General features: G+C 39.2%; 2 protein-coding genes and 1 long non-coding RNA gene across 5 annotated transcripts in view; 2 read left to right on the forward strand and 1 right to left on the reverse strand.

Moving 5' to 3' along the window:
• Window positions 1-373: 373 nt before the first annotated feature.
• LOC146717376 (cytoplasmic polyadenylation element-binding protein 4-like) lies at window positions 374-10,605 on the forward strand. 3 transcript variants are annotated; one of them, XM_085475187.1, is made up of 11 exons: window positions 374-605; window positions 1,486-2,605; window positions 2,714-2,812; window positions 3,677-3,770; window positions 5,910-5,933; window positions 6,323-6,499; window positions 6,768-6,857; window positions 6,949-7,067; window positions 7,585-7,699; window positions 7,785-7,966; window positions 8,133-10,605. In XM_085475187.1, the coding sequence occupies exons 2-11, from the start codon at window positions 1,541-1,543 to the stop codon at window positions 8,358-8,360; spliced, it is 2,193 nt and encodes a 730-aa protein (XP_085331313.1). In that variant the 5' UTR covers window positions 374-605; window positions 1,486-1,540; the 3' UTR covers window positions 8,361-10,605. The 3 variants fall into 3 exon arrangements, with proteins under 3 accessions (XP_085331313.1, XP_085331329.1, XP_085331322.1); XM_085475203.1 differs by having other exon boundaries at window positions 3,680-3,770; XM_085475196.1 differs by lacking the exon at window positions 374-605 and adding an exon at window positions 630-1,053.
• On the reverse strand, window positions 8,324-14,167 carry LOC146717377 (uncharacterized). The gene is made up of 3 exons (XR_014923345.1): window positions 14,007-14,167; window positions 12,779-12,863; window positions 8,324-8,380 (listed from the first exon to the last, which is right to left on the reverse strand). It is a non-coding gene; the product is annotated as an uncharacterized LOC146717377 (long non-coding RNA).
• Window positions 14,168-14,732: 565 nt separating this feature from the next.
• The window catches only part of pin4 (protein (peptidylprolyl cis/trans isomerase) NIMA-interacting, 4 (parvulin)), a 66,981-nt gene continuing 56,258 nt past the window's right edge, over window positions 14,733-25,455 (forward strand). Inside the window, exons 1-3 of the mRNA XM_085475331.1 lie at window positions 14,733-15,138; window positions 17,434-17,510; window positions 18,215-18,339. Coding sequence (XP_085331457.1) covers window positions 17,449-17,510; window positions 18,215-18,339 — 187 coding nt within the window. The 5' untranslated portion in view covers window positions 14,733-15,138; window positions 17,434-17,448. The remainder of the gene's footprint in view (window positions 15,139-17,433; window positions 17,511-18,214; window positions 18,340-25,455) is intronic.

The raw sequence follows: 25,455 nt of genomic DNA on the forward strand, positions 1-25,455 counted from the left end.
GGATTGTAGCAGATCAATAAAATCTCCCTACTATCTATCTATTGCTACCAAAGTACGCTGCTTTTCAGGGCCAATATAATACTACAAACATTTGCTTAGCCAAATAATCTCATCTGCATTTGAAAAAGGTGGTTGCAAATACTGGCTTTTTACTCTAAAAGCCTAAAAGTGACTGAAATTATTAATATGTTTTTTTAACTCTTCCATTGTGGTTTAGACAGAAAAAAATATACAGATAATTTTCCTTATATAAAATACTTTTCCCTACAATTTCAAGACATCCTTATTTGGGACTAGAGCGTCTTGGGTGTATCTGCCATTCATCGAGAAGGCGTATGATGGGTGGTTCCTCTTAGCAATTAGCCAACCAGCTAATAGAGCTAGGGTTGTTTAGGCGGGGCTACGGAGGGAAATCCTGACACACACTGGCTAGCTGTTGGAGCTGGGGGCAGGGCTTGTAGACGGAAGTGTCTCCCGACTGGTCCAGCTGTCATCTAGAAGAGAGTGGAGACCATTTACACCGGCTGCATAGGAAATGCAGAAAAAGGAAAAAACGCTAAAATATGGCAACATCTAAACGATAAGGTCATGACGCCGAACTGAAGGTAGCTATGCCCGACATGTCGACGCTTACACACGTCTGTCGTTACGTTGGAGTAGGTGTCGAAATTGCGTCACGGTATTTCGGGATGTAGAAATGATGACAAGGATTGGTAGGCTGTGTGACATTGAACATACAGGACACGAAACAGACGAGGTCGTTTAAAGAGCCACACACCGGTTCCAACATGTCACGTCGCGAAAAACTCTGAGGTTTTTGACGCTAACGGAAATTCGAGGAGACGTTGCAGCGACTGAACTGGTTTATTGCTTTCTGGCTGCTGTGCCAGTATGCTACAACGTCTCTGCGGTTATCAGCTATTATCCTAGCCTAGCGGCTCGGTGAAGGGAACTACCCTAGATTCAGAACAGACTGGAGACGTCATCAACATTTTCCTGTATTTAAGTGGTTGCTTATCGGGAGGTCATTGCTTGGAAAAGGGAGATCATTCGGTAGGTGTTCGTGGTGTTGGTCGCCGTGACTCTTGAGCGTTCGTGGTTAGCCTGCAATGCATAAACGTACTTTAAAAGTGACTGCATGATTAATGGGGCACATGGAAGGTGGCGGAGCAGCTGTTAGCTTGCTGCTAGCTGCGTAACGACCTTTTGGAGACGTCAGCTTCACAAGCTTAGACTGTTAGCTGCCTGCGCTTGTTTTTCCGTGGTTGCCTTCCTGCTTTAGTGTTATATTTCATCTGAGGCCTCCCATAGCCAAGCGAGTCAATGATTTAATCTCATTGATTGCATCACAAGACCAGGCAGGGTGCAGCCCAAGCACATCTACTGCGTTTGCAAGGCTGTGTGTGTGTTTTTTTTTCTTATTTTCTAGGTGCCAACTCTAACAATCTTTTGAAATTTTGTCATACATTTTCTACCACATTTTAGGATAAAGAAGACTGAGTAAGTCAAAAGTGAACTTAAGATTTACTGGGTGTCCTAAATGGGGGACTACGGGTTTGGAGTTCTGGTGAAGAACGGCAGTGGCAACAAATCTACTTTCCCTGTAAGGATCCCTCCTCACCTGCAACCCCAGCACTCTCACCACCCTTCCAACCCCCCCAGCCCCCCTTCCTTTGTAAACAACACCTGCTCCACCAATGGGGGAAGTGCTTGGCTGTTCCCTGCAGTAACCCCGCACACTAACATGCAAGATGAGATTCTGGAGTCAGAAAAGTCCAAGGCCTTGGACCTCCAGGATATGCAGGAGAAATCTCAGGTCCAGGCCCAGCCTCAGGCCCTGTCTCCAGGCCAGCAGGAGGGCGGTGGAGGCTTAGGAGAGCTTGAGGGAGCTCTACCTGACGACGGCTCCCTGGAGAAGGGTACTTTGGAGAGCAGTGCTGGCAAGGAGAAGCTGAGGATGGAGTCTCCGGTGCTAAGTGGCTTTGACTACCAGGACACCCTGGGAATGGGTACAAGCTGTGCACAATCCACTTCTTCCTCATCTTCTCTGACCAGCTTCAACAACTGGTCTCCTGCTGTCCCATCTACCCAGTCTCCTGTGGTTGGGGAAGACGTTGGAGGTTTCTTTGGTCCCGCTGGCTCCAATGCTAATGGACCACATTTGCTGTTCCACAATTTCTCCCACCATGCTGGCCCTGGCTTTGGAGCAGGAGGTAGTTTCTCCCCACAGATTGGGCCAGTCTCCCAGCATCACCCTCCCACACCTCACCCTCAGCACTACCATCCCCAGGGACAAGGGGTTCCACAGCAGCACAGGCGCTCCCCAGCTAGCCCTCATCAACCCCAGCCTTCCTTCCCTCCACATCCCCATCGCACTGGACCATTTACACAGCTGCCCCACCTTGCTCCTACCCAGAACAAACCTCCCTCCCCTTGGGGAAGCTACCAGAGCCCCTCCACTCCCACATCCACCTCGTGGAGCCCAGGTGGGTATGGTGGCTGGGGAGGTACACAGGGGATTCGGGATTACCGACGGGGTGTCGGCGGCGGGATGTCAGGCCTGAACTCTATTTCGCCACTGAAGAAGTCCTTCCCTAACAATCAGGTAGACAGGGCTGTCATGGTTAATCTCATACTATGTATATTCATAGTAGATATTTGCATTTGCTGATATAAAAGAGACTTGTCATACAATTATTAACATTTTCTCCAGGTTCCTTTGCAAAAGTTCCCCAGAAATAGCTCTGGCATCAACCACAAGGGCTGGGTGGAGGACAGCATGAGCCGCAATGACAGTGTTTATCCTTTCCAGGTAGGCATACAGCTAAAATAAAACACAGGCTGTTGTTAAGGGAATTACTCAATATCTAAATTAAGTAAGTTCAGTAGGTATTGTGAGAAATGATGAACAGATATGGACTGTGATTGTATATGTGCTTTGTGTATTTTTAACAGACTAAGTATGTAATCCTGTCATACTTGCTTAACTGTATCAAATGTAACAAATGAACCATTGAGCAAAACGGGAGATGTGACAGGCAAGCCAGCTAAACGGATGACTTCAAACTTATTGTGTACTGAGATCTTATCTAGATCATTTGGTTAAAAGAGCTGTCTCATCATCTGGTTGATCACATGGGTTTCCTACTGTCCTGATTCGAGTTGTCTCGCGCTCTGCTGCAGCTTTAAACACACTTGATATGCTTTTATATAAAGTGACACACTTTTACTTATGTAGTCTTTATCACCAGTTGTGTGTTGCTCACAGATTTTCTTTGTTTTTAGAATTTTTAAAAATCCAACTCTCCTCAGTTTTGGTTAGAATTTGTATTGATTGCAATGTGGTAAAACCGAAAGTAGCTTTTTTTTTTTTTTCTTTTTTTTCTCTCTTCTCTCTCTCACCGGCTCATTTTATGCAGTGTGTCTTCCTATCAGATGCTATCAGATTCAGTGGAAAGATGTCACATTACAAGCGAATGCAGATGACTTTGTAACATACTTTGTTTGTCTCCATTTTCTGTTTAGTGCTCTGTGCTGGATGTCACCACAGGGAAAAATGAATTTTTATTTCTCCTTTTAATACTTATTAGCATCATGGGTATCTCACAGCTTATACTGCTTTAGATGGTGATTTTGGGAAGTGAGGAAGCTAATTGTTGTTTTCCCCTCCTTTCAGCAGGAGAGAACACGGTCCTTTGATGGTTTCAGTATGCAATCTCTGGAGAACTCTCTGATTGACATTATGAGGGCTGAGCAGGATTCCTTAAAAGGTTGGTTCCCACACTAACAACAGTGAGACCTAGCTAGATTTTCTCATTGCTGGCTGTAAATAAATGTATTCAGAAATCTGTGTTTATTCGACACGTAGGAATTTTTTCCATATCCCCTGCAGGACTTGAGTAGCAAAATGCATATGTAATTGCATATGTTATGTTTGAATGTTTCTCTTGCAGCATTGTGCTTTGATGTTAATGGCACTACCCACAAATATTATTCAGCTTTATTAAATCCGTGCTTACTGCAGGCAAACCGTTGCATTAGTGGGTTTGGATATTATTGACCTTTCCAATATGGATGCCTATATCATTTTCAATTCTTGGGTTGCAGTCAGACAGTCAAAACCCCCCAAAAAGTTAATGTAGCTTTCCCTGAACACTTTCCAACAACCTTAATGGAAAACATCAGGTCAAGGCAGGATGTGAAGGAAAATTCTTAAGGACAACCACGGTGCCAAGATAATCAGAGTGCACTTTAGACTAGCTGTGCAATTATGCAACCTTAATGTTGTCAATGTGGTTTTTCTATCGTGAAGCTAAAATCTTCCTAAAAAAGGTGGCCTACAAAAATCCATATCTGAAGATGCTTCACCTTATGTGACACAGTGTCATTTCGTGCAGGTTGTCCACCCTACGTATAAAAACCCAGTTTAAATAATTTGGGGTCAAAGGTGGAACCACTGCTTGCTGTGGCTGTGGGTGGAGCTGCTGCAAGAAATTTAACACTGATTTACAGGTGTTGCTCATTATTTTTCTATCAACTAAAACTACCCCAGCTTTACTTGTTGGTCATACCGATCGGGTGTTTTCATGAACCCTCGGCGCATTATCTCTTTCTTTTGTTAAAGATTGTTTCATGATTTAGATTCATTCATTTGTTTATATATTTTTTTTTTTTTGGGAAGGGGGGGGGGGGGGGGGGGGTGTTAAACTCTAGGAGCAGCACCTTTCCTTAAAGTTGTGAAAATTCCAACCAGTAAAAGACTATTTGACTGCAACCTTTCAACACCAAAACAATTCCATGGCTCCCCGGCAGCCATTTTGGTAATTCCTTTGCGCAGTTATTGTGGGCTACGAAGACCGGCTTAGACTAAGTGAATTAGATAACCATAAATGAACACTACGGCACAAAGTCAAATCTGATTTTTACAAAGCCACATAAATGCCTTGGTGGTTTCCCCCAAACATGCATTAAAATCTAACCACGTACACTGTGAATGAGGCCAACGCAGTCTTGAGTCTCTCAGTGCAGAACATTACCTATCTTCTATTAAGTTATGAAAACAATCATATGCAGCATTTTTCCACTGGCATTTGTTTGATTTCGACGCAGACTCCCTTATTAATAAAACATCTACCTTTTGTCACCATCAGTCAGAAGGGAGCCATTTTGCATCACAGCCAGTTCTGTTAATGCTAATTCGAGAGCGTGGATGTGCGTACTTTTTTTTTTTTTTTTTTTTCTTTTTTAAACCTGGTCTTTGATCTTTTATACAGTCATACATGCCATTTTAAATTAGGATGTTTTCCATCTCTTTTTTTCCATCTCTCTTGGCTTCTCAGTAATCAAAATCATATTCCTGTGGTCATATTCACAGAGGTGAAACGAAGTGGTTTAACACACATTTTTGGCCTCATTTTAATGTATATTGCCCTAAGATGCACATTTAGTTTACTTGTACTGACAATGTGAGTTGCATTTGTGGCCTTTTCTAAAAATTTTTTACTAAATGCTGTCCTTTTCCTGTACATGAAGAACACCCCCCCCCCCCCCCCTCATTTCAGCTATTTAGACATGAGAGAAGGGAATTAATAGAATTCCTACTCCATTTGGGAATCATCTCATCTCTCAGTTTTGTGAAGCTGCTCCTGTTTTTGTTTTTTTTGTCATTCAGTAAACTTCAGCTTCTTTCACTAGGGCGGACATTCACCTCTACCATTGAATGATATGCAATACTTCAGCTGAAGTCAGCATAGCAGACAACAGTGTCCTAAGATTAAAAAAAAAAAAAAAGTTTCTTAAAATTGGAGTCCAGACCTTCACAACTAATTGTAAATGGTTGATAGAAATTTCCTATATGTCTTTATCTTGTGATGTTTTTCTAAAAACAATTTGTTTTGTTTTACATGCAGCAAGAAGTTATGGGAGAAGACGAGGTAAAGCTTGTTAATGTCATGTCTGTCATTTTGATTTCTTCGATGTGATTTAAACAGCATCAGTTGCCTCTGACATGATTGCTTTGTTTTTGCCTCTGTTTGTCTGCTTGATTTTTGTCTGCATCACTGATTATTCTGTCTTCACTGCTTGAGATCCTTTTTTCCTCTTCAGAGAGTTTACACCTTTGCAGGCTGTCCATCAAGAACTAGTATTAATAGTAATCCTAATTTTATTGCGGGATAAGAAGTGGCAATTGTCCTTTGTGTTTTTTGTTTTTTTTTTTTTTGTTTTTTTTAATTTATTTTTTATTATTTCTTGTGATTGAACTTATTTGGATTAATTCTGATTGGAAGTTAAAATGTGTTAATTAGATCCTTCTCTCGATTAGGTCATTCGTCTTTGTTCCCCATGGAGGATGAGCGCTCTTTTGGAGATGATGAGTCAGGTGACCAGGGGCTTGCTGGCCTCGGTCCAGGCCACTGCTTTGCATCCCTTAATGGTGAACGTGTGGAGCGATATTCGCGCAAGGTGTTTGTTGGAGGGCTGCCCCCAGACATAGATGAAGGTGAGTCATGTTAAACCTGAAGGGGGTCCTTGACTAACTGCAGTTTTTACAATAATGAAATATAAACAACTTTTTTGTGTTTTCACATGTTTTATGGCATTTCTAGATTTAAGTTATATATTTACAAGTTATATTTCAGCTACTGTATCAATGGTGTCCTGTGGCATGGTAGTGATATGCAGTGCCATTTTAAATAGGTTTGCTGATGTGCTTGTTGACTAACTGTTTTTTTTGTTTTTTTTTTTTTTTTGGGGTTTTTGTTTTCTAGATGAAATCACTGCCAGTTTCCGTCGGTTTGGTCATCTTTTCGTGGACTGGCCTCATAAGGCAGAAAGCAAGTCCTATTTTCCACCCAAAGGTGCATCAGAAAAGTTTGATATTTTGTGCCGTTCAGATTAAAATTTATTTTCTGGTGAGCACTCATTGTTCTGAATGCCCAATATTTCCAGGATATGCATTCCTGCTGTTTCAAGATGAGAGCTCTGTTCAGGCCCTGATTGATGCCTGCATTCAGGAGGATGGCAAGCTTTACCTGTGTGTCTCCAGCCCCACCATCAAAGACAAACCGGTGAGTTTTAGCATTAAAGCTGCATCCACACCAGAAGTGACTTGCAATCATGTGAATCGCACATGTGTCGTTGCCAAACGTGCAGGACCTAACAATCCTTCCTCAACTTCCAGACTGAAGAATATTACTGACTGGAATATTAACAGTAGTAAATACATTAGAGGGGTTAACTAAGGTTAAATAGTTAAATAAGAGCCTGCAAATGACCAGCCAGCAACTTCGAAGTTGTGAAACAAGCGAATCACTTCAAGTGTAGATGCAGTGGGCTTTTTTTTTTTTTTTTTTTTTTTTTTTGGTGTCCATCCTCATTACAAATGTTTTGCATTCTGCTGTATGCTAAATGCAGCACACAAGAGGCTTCTTGTAAAAAGCCCCTGCCGCAACCGACAAGACTATTCAGACTGTTATAATCTATATTACATGAGCACCAAGGCCTTAAAATTATCAGTTCTAAATGTATCTTGGTCAGAAACAAGTAGGACACTGGGGAAATTATTATGCATTTTAAATTTTGTAGGTCCAGATCCGGCCCTGGAATTTAAATGATAGTGACTTTGTAATGGATGGTTCTCAGCCATTGGACCCAAGGAAGACTATCTTTGTAGGAGGTGTCCCTCGTCCCCTGCGTGCAGGTATACATTTGAAGTGACTAATAAATGTATCAAGCTTCTGAGATTCAAACTGTTAAAATCACTCTAAGTTTCATTGCTATTCCAGTTGAGCTTGCCATGATCATGGACCGTCTGTATGGGGGAGTGTGTTATGCTGGGATCGACACAGATCCTGAACTGAAGTATCCAAAAGGGGCAGGGCGAGTGGCCTTCTCCAATCAGCAAAGCTACATTGCAGCCATTAGTGCCCGATTTGTTCAACTGCAGCATGGGGAGATTGATAAACGGGTGAGTTGATCCGATTCTAGTTCCATATTCGTATCCTGAAAATGTAGATGGTATGTTTCAAAAATATAAATTTCTCTCTCTCTCTCTCTCTCTCTCTCTCTCTCTCTCTCTCTCTCTCTCTCTCTCTCTCTCTTTTTTTTTTTTTCTTTCTCCCCCCCCATCCCAGGTGGAAGTGAAGCCATACGTCCTGGATGACCAGCTGTGCGATGAGTGCCAGGGGACTCGCTGCGGAGGGAAGTTTGCTCCTTTCTTCTGCGCCAATGTGACCTGTCTGCAGTACTACTGTGAGTACTGCTGGGCAGCAATCCACTCCCGCGCCGGCCGCGAGTTCCACAAGCCGCTGGTGAAGGAAGGAGGGGACCGACCACGACACATCTCCTTCCGCTGGAACTGAGACAAGAGACCTGGGAGGGACTGAGAGAACGGGGTAGTTAAGGGCGGGGTATGGGCTATGATGAAAAATAAATGCACTTTTCTTTTAAGTTGAGAAAAAAAATGGTAATATTGATAATTTATTTTTATTTTTTTATTTTTTTAAACTTGGGCCCACAAAAAGTAAATGCTAAGAAGAGTGAAATCCCATTTATGTTTTGACTTTCAGTGTGCATGAGCATATGGATGCATTATATTTGGATTTGTGTTTCTTGTTGACTTGACTATATTTTCTTTCCTTTTTTTTTTTTTTTTTTTTTTCATATTAGCTGGCAAAGCTGCTTACATTTGTTGATGAGAGTAACATAAAATTTAAGTGAGGTTCATCACACCTAAATCAGTATACTAACTATGGGAGTTTAGGAAGGGTGCATTTTCTTACTTTTTGCTTGCAGGATTAGAGAACAACTGTACAATTTACCAAAGGTTTAATGTAAATGGTTGAGGTGAACAGTGGTGGAACTCTGTTTCGGATGGATGGATGATTGAGTTTTCCAAGCAGCTCAGCGTATAGCATCTGGCCACGTCACAAAAGACAAAAAAAAAAAATCTCCCCCTCAGTTCAGTACACATGTTTAAGATTGTCAGCATGAGTTTTCAGGTCTTGGTTTAAAAGTCAACACTTTGTAACCAGAAAGGGCAAACCAAAGATTGGCCTAAACGCATCACCTAAAACAGTCATTGATCTGAGGGTAATCAGGATAATGTTCTCGTACAGTTAAGGAATGGCTGGAGTTTTGGTTTGTGAGTTTCAGCTAACAAAGACACAGCCCTCAGGGCTCAGGTATTGGCAGTAGTATTTACTCACTTTATATTGTCAGGGATATTAGCACTGGAAGCTAACATGCTAATGTAATACAAACTAATGGGAATGCACAGTCCAGTCTCCCTGAGTTGTCCTCATGGTGTACCACTGCACGCTCTACCGTGACTGGAGCTTCTCTCACAAGTGTTGTGGTTGGATATGGTAGTAGCTAGAATTTGCTGTCACAGAGATAAAGATATTATTTTATACATGGCCTGCTGATTTTTGTACAGTGTTTTATAGCTGATTATTTTGTCATGAACATATATACATTTATTATGCACTACTTTTCTAAATATTTTTTTCAATAGTCATTTTAGGCACATTTTTCACAGATGGGAGAACTCCTTTTGCAATACCTCATTTTTTTCACTTGGTGAAAAATAATTTTGTACCTTTGTTACTAAGAGATCTGCATTTATGGTAAACTTAATTTAACAAAAAAGAATGATATTAATATAATTTTCAATTAGCTTTTATATATTTAAGTGCTGGTAAATCTGAAAATTGTCTGGTGCATTAGTGTGATTCTGTAGATTTAAAAAAACAAAACAACAAAAAATATATAAAGCTATCATTAGCCAGTCATATATGGATTCTCCTCTGTCCTAATAAACATCATTACAGGATCCTAAGGCATGGCAAGACCTTTCTAAACTGATTTTGATAGTCTTGAAAATGCATATAATCTGATATTTTGCTCCTAGGTGTAGTCACTAAGATTATCATTAGGGTAAATGTTTTGGCTTTGATCAATGTGAAATCTTCCCTTCTATCACCGGAGTGGATATCAGCTGTTTGAATATTTAGATCCTCTTTCTGGGACTGCCTGTGAGTTCTACTTATTCTTGGCATGCATAAGAAATAAAATGACTAGTGATAATGCAGGACCTAATATAATGCACTAGATCTCCTTTTTTTTTTTCTCTCTCTTTGACTTTCTTTATTTCTCTTTGAGATTGCCTCTCTTGTAGCCTCTCTTTACATGATTGAGTCTGCCTTCCTTTACACAGACGTGATGTTTATGCAATCTACACGGTGACAACACTTTAGGTCTGTTTTTTTTTTTTTTTTGTAACATAGAGGACACTCAGTAGGACATAGGTGAGGAGACTTGATCACTTTGACCCCCTTTGTGATGTGGCATGCTTTGGGACATAACCTGAATGTGATTTAATGTTGCAAGTTAACTTTGAGCCATTATGTGCAATACTTATTCTTTCCAGAAACAGTTCTCCGCAGTGTAAGTCATTCAATCCATATAAACCATGCAGTCATTTACACACCTTTGTTTCCTATTGTTCATGCTGATGTCTGCAAAAGGAAAAAAATAATTTATACCTGAATTTATTTTTAAACATTAGTTTTGTGCTTATTAACATATTTTGCTACAACCATGCTACTGTGATTGAAAACATTGTGTATATAATAGGTCGATAATGTATTTACCGTTTGCTATATTTTCAGTTGAAATGAATTACTGTCATTTTGATCAGTTTTTTTTTTTTCTTTTTTTTTGTCATTTTTTTGGGGTGATGTGTTCAACTCGTTGACGTGTCTAGTTTTTCTAATTGCTGTATCTGTGCTCCACATTTTCACATGGGAAAAAAATGATTATGTCTGTTAGTATTACTTGATTGCAAAATTTCAATAGTTTTTAATTAAATGATGGGAAGGTTATATTTATTAACTTTTTTTTTTTACCTGATATCATTTTGATTTTTTTTTAAAGTCATTTCACATTTATATGTAAGTTCCAATTTTTATATTTTCTCGATTAATTTGCGCTACAATACAGACGTCAGTTTTTATAGTTGGTTTGTAGTACTGAAGTAAAACAAAGATCTAATGTCATATATTCATTTGCTGCCAACTGTTTGTAACTGTATGCATACATTTGAAGTATTTGTAATGTGAGATGTTGAACGAATAAAAACAAAAAAAAACAAAACAAAAACGCTGTGAGGAAGAATCTGTCCTGTGTGTTAACGGGAAATTCTCTAAACTGGAACCGCGCATCTATTGCCATTGTTGTGAAAGGGTTTTTTTTTTTTTTTTGTGTGGCACAGCCATGGGTTAAATCTGCTCAGATTAAGCAGTATTTAAAGACTGTTGCTTGTTTAGTCTTCTGTCCTGAAAATCTTTGCCTGTGTAGCTGCATTTGTTTTCTTTTTAAATTTATTCAAGTGAAAAATTTGCAAACAGTATGGGAGCATAGAAGATTGTTAGTGCAAACTGCTAATCTAGACAAACTATTTCTAGACGGTAATGATTTTTGTCCTTGGGCTAAACCTGTAGTTATTATCTTGCAACATCTAATTAAGTTTCATGTTCCAGCTATTCCTCTAACCTTATGTATTTTATACTTTTTTTATTTTTTTTTATTTTTATAAATAATACTCCAGACGTCCATAAGTGGGTCAATAATGACCTGCATTCATTTCTTATGGAATTTCATGGGAACTTGTGATTTGTAACTGTCAGCTAGATCTAGAGATCTATAGAGATCTAGAGATCTCTATATAACCAAAAAGAATTGGGGGGACCACACTTTGTGGTCCTTAATATTATTTTACAAATGACAGACAGCATTCATTCAGCATTCAGACAGCAATTCATCAGAAGTGATTGTGCATTACAGGGGGAGGTTTCAAATGTCTACTGCACATGCCAAACAAGCTTGTCAAGTATGACCAGAAGATTTTCTGGGTTTGTGATGCAAGGATCCTCTTTGCAGTATTTGGAATGGTTTACAGGGAGGCAAATTCAATAGAATCTGAAGGAAAACATTGTCCAGTAGATTCAGAAACACACAATGCAACATCACCACAGTTAACTTTCTCCCCAGTGTGCCTAAGGCAGACATCGTTCCTCTGATGAAGCCTTCAGAGTCCTGGCTTACAGCACAGTGTTAGGATTCAAACTTACTATGGTCAGCTATGTCAACAGGAAAGGAATGGGTGTTGTACTCCTGAGCACATTGTATCAAAATTAAATTGTGAATAAAAATACCAGAAAGGGGAGGGGGGGGGGAACACAATTGATCATATTCTATAAGACCAAAGGAGGTGTAGATACTATGGACTAGATGGCACATATATCTGCCAGTGTAGAACCTAGAGGTGGCCCATGGTGCTGTTGTACAACTTGACGCTGCCGCCCTGAATGCCTACACCTTTTCCACGGCTTAGCGCCCCAAATTCAAGAATGGTATTTTAAATCCATGACGGGTCTTTTTCACTGAGCTCTCAAAGGAGCTTGCCACACCACATATGAGAAGTCAACTGGATGGTTGTTCCCAACTGCAAACATCGATCACTGAAGCAATGGGAAGCTGTGGCATGAGAAAAACCACAACTTGGCCACAGGAGAAGAAGCAGATAGGGCAAGCCAAGAGAACAAAATTTCAAGTAATGAAGATTGTAAAGTCAGACAGGGCCGTGCAGAGACGTTTAAAGGGGCGGATGCTCAAAGTTAAAAAGGGGCACATTGAACCAGGCTGAATAACAACAACACACATTCATCAAGAATCTAATATGGGCAACAAGGCAAAGCAAACGTAGCTGATGTTTTACCTGATGGGTACAATGTTGCTGTTGAGGGGTTTCTGCTGCTGCTGCAGCTGATAGTGCTGGAGGGCAGGGCTGTGTTGATCTGAGACTGTAGACATTAAAAAGTCCATAGAGATGGTAGCTGATTAAACAAGTGTCATGAGATAATAACAAAATGCAAATATTGGTGACAGCGCTTGGAACCATAAGGCAACAAAAAACTGTGAGAAATAAACTAGGCTCTGCCTGTGAATCACTCTTTGCTTCTCTTCTTCGTTCCATCCCATCTTTTCATATATCACTTTCCACTTGCTGTCCATCTGAGAACAAGGCACAACTTGCTATTGCAATAAACTATAATCTAATTATCCACACCTAACAACTCTTGCACTTAATCTATAATAAAATGATGACAGAAAAATGTTATAGCACTGCCTTTAGTAGCCTCACACAGCTCCTACTGTTCCCTCCTCATGTCCTTACCAGGCATGTCTGGACAATGTTATATCATGATTAATAATTTAAAAAAATCCATATACATAAAACAAACACATGCACACACACACAGTGACATTTTAGACCTTCTTCAGAATACTGTATATACTATGGGCATCTCGGTGCTGATCCAGAATCCTTACATTATTATTTATTACTAGAGCTACAATAATAAAGCAATGAGGAGGGGGAAGTAATAAATATGAAATAATGTATTTATGATGATTCCATTTGTTTCACTATCCACTCTGTGCAGGGGCAAAGCTTATTACATTTTTAAACTGTAGAGATACAATAATTTTACTGCTGTAAAATCCAACTTTTGTCTTATTTAAAATATAAATCGAATATAATCTGCTTCTTAATGTATGTTCTTTAAAATACAGTGTGTGTTTTTTAATATATTATAATTATAATAATGCATAATTGTGAACATGCATATTAGATCATTTTTTAGTGAAATATAATCCTTCCAGAAAGGCAGGAAAAGCGCTGTAACTTACTTACTAAATATGTTCTCTAAAACGGTGACAGAGCAACAGACCCATGACAGCCTTACACAGATAGCCAGCAGCTATGACCAGCACTACTTGTGCAGTTAATAAAAAGACAGGTAATGTTTGTCACGCTGTTGCACACACAGCACGCTCGTTTGTTTCAGTTCGTCAGTTGCTACAAGACAACTTACCAACGTGTACGTAATAAGCTGATACTCTTGGGTGCTATAGACTACAGTGTACGCTGCACACCTACTTACTGGTTTTGTCGCATCAGTCTGTATGGAAGAAATATAGTAAGTCTGTGTCTCTGAGTTAACTTGTGTTTCTCCTACAGCTCCAGACCGCAAAAAATGCGCGTGCTCTTTGTGAGCTCGTTCCCGGCTCGTAACCAGCGCGTTCTGCCGTCAAGGGTGATCATTGGTTAAATGTGATCATGTGACTGATGCAAGTCAGATCCTTTTATTTAGCAAAACTGTGATTAATAGTTAAATATTATTGTTGAGGGGCACAGACAGGACTCCGCACGCAAACACACATAAAAAAATAAAAAAAATAAAATTTAAAAAATTTAAAAGTTGCCTCAACAAAAGGGCACTTTGGGCACTCATCAGGAAAGGGGCGGGTGCTCAAGCCCCTCTAGCCCCCCCCTCTGCACGTGCCTGATAGTCAGATGTCGGTGTGGGAAATGCAACGTACCTGTGTGTAGGGATTACAGCCTGAAACAGGTGGTTGTCACAACTACATTCAGTGACGGAAAAGGCTAGAAAAGAGAGAGGAATTGTCTGGACAGTTACACACACATGTATATACTGTCTCACACAAACACACAAAACGGATTTTGACATCGTTCTGTTGCTGTTGTGTATTTTTTTTTCCTTTTCTCATTTTAAAAATGTTTTAAAAAAAAGTTAAAAATACAAAATACTTCAAGCATTAGAATCATTTCTGGCTATTTTCGGCATCCACATTTTTCGAATAACACTGCCACCTGCTGGTCGTTACAAGCACAATACAGAAAAAGGCAGAGTAAGCACAAAGTGTCATCCGTCAAGTGTGAGAAGGTGTGAAAAAGAGAGATGCGGCGAGTCAAGACTGTGTATGTCCCCCAGTTTGGGTCACAGCAGAGCTCGAGTCAAAGAACTGAATCGGATAAGACAGAGTCCCTTTCTCAGACCCCGAGGGAGAAGACTGGGAACAAGCGCCGCAAAGACAAACGCGCAAAGCCTCGGTCCATCTTGAAAGTAAAAATACCCAGACTCACCAGCCACAGTTTGCTCGGAAAAGTAACAAAGGACAACAAAACGCCGGCAAGGTCGATGTTGGAGCCTGCAGTAAATGATACCAAGGCAGCAATGAACCAAGGAGGAGAAAGGCAGTGTAGTATTTTGGGTAACTTTAGCTAATAAGCTAACTATGTAGCTTTATTAAGGCTGAACAGTTAAGTGAGCTGTTGCTAGCTTAAAAAAGAGCACAGGTCTTGTGATTTCCGGTATATGCTCCCCAAAATTAGTATAAAAATAAAAATAAGGTATAAATGACTTGTTGGCCTATAATCTATGAAAAATGTCTTTCATGAATAATAATGATGGTAAATAATTTGGAGCCAGAAAGAATATTCCTGTCACAATACACAGTACAAGTACAATAATGCAGTCATAAAGATACGTACAAAACACGTAATGTACGTCTGTGTGTTTATGTATATATAGACAGATATACAGTACCAATGTGTAAATAATGTTGACTACAGCCTATTTACCAATACAAGTAAATAGGTTACATATAAAACACATATATTTACAACCATGCATGCATAGTTAACTCATAGAGAAAATTTGCTTTGGATGCAGAAGTAGATCAGTGAGCTCACCGCATACTAGGACAATTGAGTGTAAGTGTGCCGTGTGTAACATTTGTTTTGCAATTTTCAAGTAGGGCCATGCTTTAAAACTAGCTGCGCAAGCTGATGAATGATCTTCCCAAAGTCCGGCCTGCCCATCCATTTCAGTGTCCTCTTCACTCAGTTGCTGTAGAAACACTTAACTACTGTAAACCAAATACCTAATTTGAGTTTGCACTGCAAAAGCCTGTCGGTGATGTGGTTTGTATTTTTCAGTGCCAAATTGTATGAATTAGTGTAACTTACAGTTGAAAGTTTCAGTACAATTTAGCTAAGGGCCACAGTGACTTGACTGTGTGGGCCTGGACCTCCAAGACCTGTGCATAATACTGACACTGCTCCGGACTGAACAGAAATAAGAGCGCTCACTCTCACATTCACCCCTCTTTTCTTTAGCGGCTGTGTTTATGTCTTGTGCTCTCTAAATGTCCTAATTCATGCGATGTCCTATTATTCAAAATATAGTTTAAAAATATGTAAAAGACAGCACTGAGGGATGAGTGAATGGCAAAAGAAATATATGTGCAGTATATTTATAGTTGTTTTTGGCTTTCACCAGTATTAATCAGTGTTCCTTAACACAAGTGTTAAAAAAAAACTTAAAACTGTATTTTTTACAGAATGATTTCAGTAATTTTTAGTATTGTTCTGTTAGCCGCTTCCATTACTAAGTGTTTTGTATGAAGTTTGTCTTTGACTGTGTTTGAGTGTTAGTGTTGTTTACATAACTGTATTAAGCTTTTTGCTGTTATGTCCACCCCCAGGGCCAGCTCATTTCACATTGGCCTCCTTAATATCAAGCTGGTGAAACTATAAACCTAGACTGAAACTAAAAGTCTAACACAAAGCCAGTGTTCTTTTAGTGTCAGGCCCTAGCCTGGATAAATGGGGATTGTTGCATCAGGAGGGGCATCTGACGTCAAATCATGGCCAAGTCGAACATGATGATCATATGTGGAAGTGATGGTGGATGAGTTTAAATGGGATCAACCATCTAAAGTAAGGGACAGTTCACAAGTAGGGTGAGGAAGCGAGTGCAGGCAGGGTAGAGCAATTGGAGATAGGTGTCAGTGATTTGTGACAGAAGGATAGCAGAAAGAGTGAAAGGGAAGGTGTGCAAGATGGTAGTGAGACGGTTTGTAGACGGTGGAAATGAGTACATAGGAAGGACACCTCAGGTTGAGCAGTTTGGAGACAAAGAGAGAGGCGAGGCTGAGATGACTTGGACATATGCAGAGGAGGGATAGTGGATATACTGGACAAAGGAGGTTGAATATGGAGCTGCCTGGCAGGAGGAAAAGAGAACTCAGACCAGGTTCATGGATGTAGTGAAGAAGGATATGCAGAGAGTTAATTTCACAGAGGAGGATGTGTGAGATAGGGTGAGATGCATGCAGATGATCTGTAGTGGTGATTTCTAAAGAGAGTAGCTGTAAGAAGAAGTAGAAAGTGGGCAATCATGGCTCAAGAGTTGGCAGTCTGTCTTGTAATCAGAAGGTTGCCGGTTCAAGCCCCGGCTCGGGCAGTCTCGGTCGTTGTGTCCTTGGGCACCTACTGGTCATGGCCAGAGGGGCCGATGGTGCGATATGGCAGCCTCACTTCTGTCAATCTGTTCCAGGGCAGCTGTGGCTACAACTGTAGCTGCCTCCACCAGTGTGTGAGAGTGAATGAATAGTGGAATTGTAAAGTGCTTTGAGGGTCTCGAAATGCGCTATATAAATGCAATCCCTTATTATTATAAAAAAAAGCCTAATATTCATCCTGTTTGTCATTGTTGCGGTCAGGTGCTGACACTGCAGATGGAGATGTTTTCTTTTTCTCCCAAAGATCCACTGGCAAAGCAACAAACGAGAAAGAAAAGGTAGGTGGTGTGCAAAGTGTGCAGCAGAAAAATGGTAACAATGTGTACCAGACAAGTTTATATAGTTAAAATTAGTGTAATTTTAAATAGCTTGGGGTTTAATGGCAAACAAAAAATTGTCTTCTATCAGGCTCACTGTATATTGAAAACCTCTTTATGTTTTACTTTGTAATTTAACTTTAGCGTGACTGATCTTTCCTTAAACTCTAACTTTCAAAAGTTAAATAAAGGCTCAAACTGTGCATCAGGACTTCTAAACAGGCATGCAGTTACAGTAAAAAGTTTGTGAACCCTTTGAATTTTTCTCTCTTGTTGCAAAAATATGACTGAAAACATTACAGCATGTAAAAACCAACCAAAAAAAATTTATTCTTTTCGTCAAATGTGAGTTGTGGAGATCACTTAATGTCTATGTTATTCAAATAAAATTATTTACACACGGTTGTGGTCCTGTTGATAGGACACCTGCCTTTAATGTACTTCCAAATTTACAGTCAGTATTTGAGGGTCATGTTAATTTCTGCTTGTCACAGAAATTAATTCAGAAATCTGATGTTTTGGGTCATATTTATGTAGAAATATAAATATGGCTCACCAAAAGTTATATGTGTATTTTGTGTCCTCTAGACCCACGAATAAGGCAAGATCTATTTACACCATTTCTCTTTTCCCTTTCCTCTGATTTTTTCCCCTTCACTGGATAGGCGAAGCAATTTGTTCTTAGGACCATCTCCAAGATGTTGGAGGAGAATCAGCTTATCAGACAGAGACTGGATGCTCTCACTAAGGCCAAATGAGTCTGCGAGGATCATAGTGGCCCACAAACATAGTAGGCAACTTGCTAGTACTCAGCACAAGTGTTTCTTTAAATCTTTGTTCTCATCGGTTGCCACATTTACTTTGTTAAGCATTGGGTGTGTGTTAGAAGTGTTGTTAAAGGTCAGGTTGCTGGATCTTGAAGCAGTTTGCATAGAAATGCATTTCTCAGAGAGAACCACCGTTTACTGTGTTTAGCTGAAACTGTTATCTTATTAAATCGGTCAGTGAAATAATTGTGCAGAAGTCTTCTTCAAATTATACATATTTTACTGACTAAATGTTAACTGAGTCTACATAACATGACAGCGCCTTTAACAGGGCTCTAGACTAACTTTTTTCCACGGTTGCACTGATTTTCTTAGGTGCAACCAAATTTTTCTTTAAAAAAGATATCAAAGTTGATGATCCCGACTTCATCCATGGTCCAGGATGTTGCAGGAATTACCTTTATCCACCAGAGGGCACCACCGCCTCTCATATTATTTTTTGTTGGTCTTTTGGTTTTCAGTTATTCAGCAGCAACAATTTTATAACCAAAACAGGAAACCTTATAAATGTTTAAGTTGCTTGTATTGGAAACACTCAAAAAAGAGAAATTGGGTGGTTATTAAATTTATAAGAGTCTAACTTGTAATTTGAACAAAATCAGAATATATAAACATGGTGAATGCAATTAAATCATGTATGATGTGCATGCAATTCAACAACGTAACACTTGTTAAATATATTCTTGTTGAAATGACATGATACAATCTAGCAAGAGTGGTTAGTTGCCTGGTTTCGTGATATCACACGATCTTACAAGATTTCAAACTGCAGGAAAATCACTGAGGCAGAAAAGCGTACACACACCACATGTATGCTATTGCTATTTATTGTGGTTTAACCTGTTTAAGGACAAGTGCCCTGTCCAGGGTGTACCCTGCCTGTCGTCCTACAACACCCCGGAGTTAATGAGAGAAAATGACAAGTGGGAGAGATCAGTGGAGTGACAACTTTGTGAAATTTGTTATAAATCTATTCAACTGGAGGAAAAAAAAGATGCATATGACAAGTTTCATGTTAAGTAGAATCTAGACTTTGTCAAACACTCCAAAAAATAACTCTTTTTAATTCTAATGTGTGAACTTAAAATAATCATAGAAAGGATTTCCACGTTAATAAATGGCTTTCTGTTACCATTTTGTTGGGCTAACGGGGCTTGTGCTTTGCTTGAGAGAGTTGTTTTGCTCAGACTAAGAATTTGCTTGTAATGTGTAATAAAAGCTTCAAATTTTAGGGCACATTCGGCGCCTGTTATTTTACATTTTGAGAAAGAAGATAGTTTGTGATTGTTTTAGCAAAAAAAAACAAAAAAGTCAAAAGTAAAAATTTTAAATTGTTTTCACTGTATTCATTGATTGATTCACTAGTTTAAAGTAAAAATTTTTCATTAGTAGAAATAGGAAAAAATAAGAATTTTATTAATTGTATTGACCTCTTCTGGTTCCCCACAGGTTTCAATGTTGAACTTAGAACCAAACGTTTCAAGTTGATTCTCTTTGACAGGATTGATATTAGTATATCAACTTGAGAGGCATGTGGCAGTGATTATTTTAAGTGTAATATAATTGCTGTTAAACCATGGAGTCGCACAATTTAATTTAAATTGTTCCGCAGTTTCTTAATGTTTTGATTGATGAGCCTCATTGCCTCTGTGTTCAGAGGTCACTTGTTTTACCCTTTTTCCCTCCACACATATCAGGGCAGCCGTGTCAGCAATCTCAGCAAGAGTTCAGCAAAGTTGTGTCTCTGCGACCATAGTGTGCGCTAAAAAATACAGCTCTTAATGTCTTAACATGATGTTGCGTGTGACACAAATTTTTACACAGTAGATTGTTAGCTATGTTGCTGTATAACCTTGAAATTAAATGGTGAAGGTCTGAATGCAAAGTGCTCATCGGTGGGTTAAACTGGTATACATTCAATCACCTCTCAGCCGCCAAACTATAGAACACATGCATTCAAACATGTGTCTCTCAGACCAGCAGCCTGTCATTTTAAACAAGTCTGATGACAAGGTAGCCCTTTAAAAGTAAACACTTTTTTTCTGAAGACCCCACAACAAAAATTGCACAAGTTTTTGTACATTAGAGTCCCAATTGACAGAATCATAACTGTGTCAGGTTTAAAAGAATGTAGCTTGAAAAAACGATTTAGGCACAATGTCAATACAAGTCTACAAAAAGAGGCCTAACTTTGTTCACATATCTCAGTTATGCTCAGTTTGAGGGGAGTTCTTCTTTCTCCTTGTCCTTCCCGATGTTGTGCATTTTTCCATTGTTCGGTTCCGGGTCGCTGCTTGTGCAGCTGACCGGCCAGCTACCTAGCCTGACCTGTCTCCCCCATGTGATGTTTGTGTATTGTATGTACGATCGGCAAAGTTACTCTCTTAATTGCCCCTTGGGGATAAATAAAGTCTTCTGAATCTGAATCTGAATAACCTCTGTTCATAATTTGATGTGCTCTGTAGCAAATAGGGCGCGTGGTTTTGAACATAGTAAACAGGCAGTTTATTGAGGGTGTTCTTAAAGCATGGAGGATAAATGTGCGTTGGGGTGGTATAGAGGCCTTCAAACAATCAGAGCTGCGGTCTGCGAGGAGACTGGCAGACTGGCAGCTGTACCTTCAGACGGTGTTGCCAAGCCTGTTGATCACTGGTTAGCCGCATTGTTTACATGGTCAGAGGCGTTGGAATGTCAGTCCACTTTAAAACCAGCGCTTTTCTTTTATTTCAGGAAATAATGTAGTTGAGTACAGCTAAAAACATTACAGGGAAATCATTCACAAGTGGATACAAGTACCCAAAGTGGCATATTTACTATGATGACTATCCTTTAGTCTCCTGAAAACTCAAGATAGTGGGCATTTTCAACATGGCTTTATTTATTTATTTATTCTTCAGATAATGTAAACTAGAGTTGCCATTTTTAATGATTTTAGCCAATTCATATACTTTACCATGTGGAAGTTGAGTTTGGAAGTCTGATATTATTCAGAAGTTTGCCTTTTTTCATAATAGTTTGCTAGCAGTGGAGTGGGCTGTAGTAGTACAAGTTATACTTTTTGCTTCACTCGCATCTACTTGGTGGGCCTGTTACACTCCTCAATAGTTACCCCTGTCTTACCCGTGGCCCCCCAATAGCTTGCTGTGTATGGTGACATAGGATTTAAACTGCATCCACACAGGAAGCTGGTCACGTGTTGCTTTGTTTGGTAACTGGTCGCTAGTGGACATTTCAGGCTCTGCTTAACTGGGTATTTTCTGATATATTCACTACTGATCATATGTCAGTCAATGGCGTTGTGCTTCTCACTGATAGTTACATCAGCCTCTCTCCTCAGTGTTGAGAAAAGTGAATCTTGGGATTACCCCCTGGGGTTTTTAATGTGGTCGATTTAAGACACAAATGTCATTAATCTTTTATAGGTTGAGGTCGCCACACTGCTGCAAATCACCTGTAGTGTGGATGCAGCTTTAGAGGGTTTTAAGAAGGTTTTTCGTTTGATCTCTGACTCCTGCAGTGCATGTCTTGGGCAAGATACTGAACCCAAAAGCTTGTGTTTGCATAAGTGCATTTACCATAGATTAAAATAGTAGACTGAAGAATAAAGCAAACACTAAAGTTCTAAAAGTTTAGCAGACACTTGCATGAAAATCTGATGGTGTAGTTAGATTAGTTGAATAGTAACCTCACAAGAAGAAGCTTTGAACCCCACTTCATACCTAATGTCTGGGATAACCTCTCATGAAGTGAGAGTGAACATAAGAAAGCTGAGCAGCCAACCTTTATGCATTGAATACATGAAATTCATTGAAATAGATGGAAGAATTTGGCGCTGGGTGAATGTCTGAACCTAGCTGTATGCATCATAGTGCTACAAAAGTGGGGGAAGGGAAAATCTTTTCATTTCAATCATTTTGTTTTACCTGAAACTAAGACACTCAGATACATGCAGAGAGATTTTATAGTTATAGATTATGGTTACTTTTGATCAGAAGCATATAAATCAAGAGTACAAACTTCTATAAGTCAAACAATTGTTTTCTAAGATAGAGATGATGACTGAATTGGGAAGTTTTGACATTTTGAAAATTCAAGGGGCTAAAGTGATTTTCTTTTTTAAAATTATTGGCTAAAGGGGGAAAAATATGCAAATGTTGGTGCTTGTAGATTGTTTCAGTTATCCGCTGCACTATTAGCAGGAACTGGCGATATGTACTCTTTGGCCTTTAAATTCATGCTTATCTTAAAATAAACCTGTGTTAGTTTCTATAAAATGCAAAGTCTTATTACCCTTGATGGCATTGCAGTGGTGTTTCTACTTTTTCGTGATGTTGGATGATTCATTACTTTTTAACACCTTCTATGCCACATCCTGACTGAGACAGCTTAATGTGAGAAAAAGCGCCTGACACTGTCAGCAAATTTGAGCACTGACTGTGTGGCAAGAAAGATAAAACCAAAGTGGGTTAAAGTTGTTGTTTTTTCCTTTTTACATTTTTGAAGATTAGATTGATATTTTGCTGCTGGATTTCTTTGCTGTTGGCCAATGATTCTCAAATATGTAGGGGTACGTGGGTGGAAAATTTAACAGATGAAGGTATTTGGGACCAAATAGCTCTGGGGACTTTCTGGTGGGCGCCTGACCATTAGATCACTTAACTACATATCTTCTAGGTTTCTCCTGCTTTTATTTGCACTGACAGTAGAAAAATTATGCAATGGCTAGCTTGTAATTGGGATAGCAGAAGTTACAACCGCACTGACAAGATGGTAAATTGCAGCTGTGTGCTTTTGGCATTTGGGGTACTGTGACTGCTTGCTCTTAACTTGGCCATCAGACAGAACCATGCTTAAATGTCACACCATCACTTTAAAGTATTGCGCGTTAGTTTGCTATCAGCTTAAAACACAGACCCAGGGTAGCCATTTAAGTCCTTTTGTAATGCAACAGAAAGTCAGTGATCATCATCTACAGCTTTATTACAGTGCTGCAGTCCACTCTTATCTCTGTCGTTTCCCTTAAAAGTCCTTAGTATAATCCACGATCCTAATGTTACCCCATACTGCAGCAAAGATGTGCTTTTTTCATTATATCTATATATTGTTGACAATATACAGTGTGATTATGGTCAATTATAAATAAAAATGATCTCACAAATTGTGCTGCCTGGAGTTGCTAGCAATGCCATGCCATAGGTACCATAAAGCCCATACAGTTGTACACTAAAGTGATAAACCATTTTGTTCCATATCAAATACATTTTGTAGTAACTTTTTTTCATTTGTTCTTAAAGTTTAGTAAAAAGTAAATAAATAAAAGGTAAATGAGTCAATAATCATACCAAGTTGAAGCAGCCCCAAATAAAACAATGGGAAACGTAAATCAGGTTTATGAAATATATTTGTAGTTGGTGGGTATTGTGGGAATTGCTACATACACGATGAACATGAAAGTTGACTTCATTGCTGTTTGTAATATGCAGTGCTAAGTTTAACACATCGGCACACTCGCTTCTACTATTTCTTTCACATAATATTTCTGCCACTTGCGATCGTGATCACACTAAAAGCTGATGTTTCCCATCTGCTACCGTGTTCAGAAGAATCATAAATGTGACCTTTTAAGACTATGGTGCATCATGAATTTGTGGTGAAATTTGTGAGATACTTTTACTGAATGCTTGTTGTGGTTTGATTTAGCAGCACATGTGGGTTAAAGGCTGACTTCCTGTAAGACTTAAAGTGTCACATGCACATTAGCATATAGGGAAGCTGTAACTTGTGGTGAGATGGGGATTTTTTTAATTACTCGGGGGATTTTATTTATTGATGTTTTCCATGGCTACAAATTAACTACAGAAAAATGTATGGAATCATTATTGTGGCAATGAGTTCACTGTCATGTTTGGTGTGTTTTAAACTTTGTGACATGGTATATTATCCTGTTGGAAACAGCCTTCAGGAAATGGGTACACTGTGGCCATAAAGGCTGTTCTTAGTTGGTACAATGATTACCAGACTGTGCCCCCAGAAACACTACCATCTTGATATAGTTAGTATGGCTGTAGTTAGTGTGTTTAACTATAAAGCCGTTAAACATCATGCTACAAGTCCTGGAAATTGTGTTACTGCTAAAAAAAAAGCATGTAGCTTTACAGTTTTTCTATTTTGACTGAAGTAAAGGTGAGCTGTCGTCTGTCTTATTTCGTCACTGTGAGATGCTGGCGTGTGGTACAGCTTACATGTGTCGGTGTTGCTGTGGTGACTTCAGAAAGCTATTACTCATTACTATAGAGCTGCGGTTGTTCGTAAGACGAGGAAAGGGCAAATATCTGAGTCTGAGTGCATCTATACCCGAAACTTGCAGCAAAACGAATGCAGCTCAAGTAAATTACAAACAAAAAAGAGAAAATGGTTAAGTTACTTCAGTTGCTGTTAAAGTGTAAGCAGTTATTTTGCTGGTGGTGATGGTGAGAATGAAACACTCAGTTTGAGGCTTTTAAAATGGGTTTTCCCTAACAGACTCTCTTATATACTGTCTGTGGCACCGTCAGTAACATGGGCTTCATCACTTGAAGAAACACATACAGAATTACATTTCTGTATGTGTTTTGGTGACATGTTGTATAGGGCATTTATCTGTGTTTTAAGAATTTTTCTTTTTTAGACAAAAAAAACAAAACAAAAAACGACTAAAGCAAATGAAGGTTAACTATCAAATGTTTCTTTGTAAGATGGAGCTGTGATATTTCTTTTCCTCTAGTTAAGCTCTCAACTCTTTGATACTCAGGATAAAAGTATTCTTTTTATGGTATACCTGGGTTATGTCCTAATTTATTTAGGCATTATGTATGTTGGAAAAATAAAGTACTGAGGGAAATGATATAATTTTGAGATTGACCTCAAGATAAGCTCTTTTCACGAAAATCTGGGTTTTACATGTGTTTGCATGCATTGTCCTTGAACCTGGTTTAGTTATTTCGTTGCTTCTAAGTCAATACGGTGGTACCTTTTTTAAAACATTTCCCACTGTGTGTTGAATGCATTAAACTTCTGTGGGTTACAGCTGATGCTGTTAT

This window comes from Copadichromis virginalis, linkage group LG2 (assembly GCF_057382275.1).
Source record: "Copadichromis virginalis isolate Kocher_CV1m ecotype Utaka linkage group LG2, C_Virginalis_male_GT1.1, whole genome shotgun sequence".
Classification (NCBI taxonomy): domain Eukaryota; kingdom Metazoa; phylum Chordata; class Actinopteri; order Cichliformes; family Cichlidae; genus Copadichromis; species Copadichromis virginalis.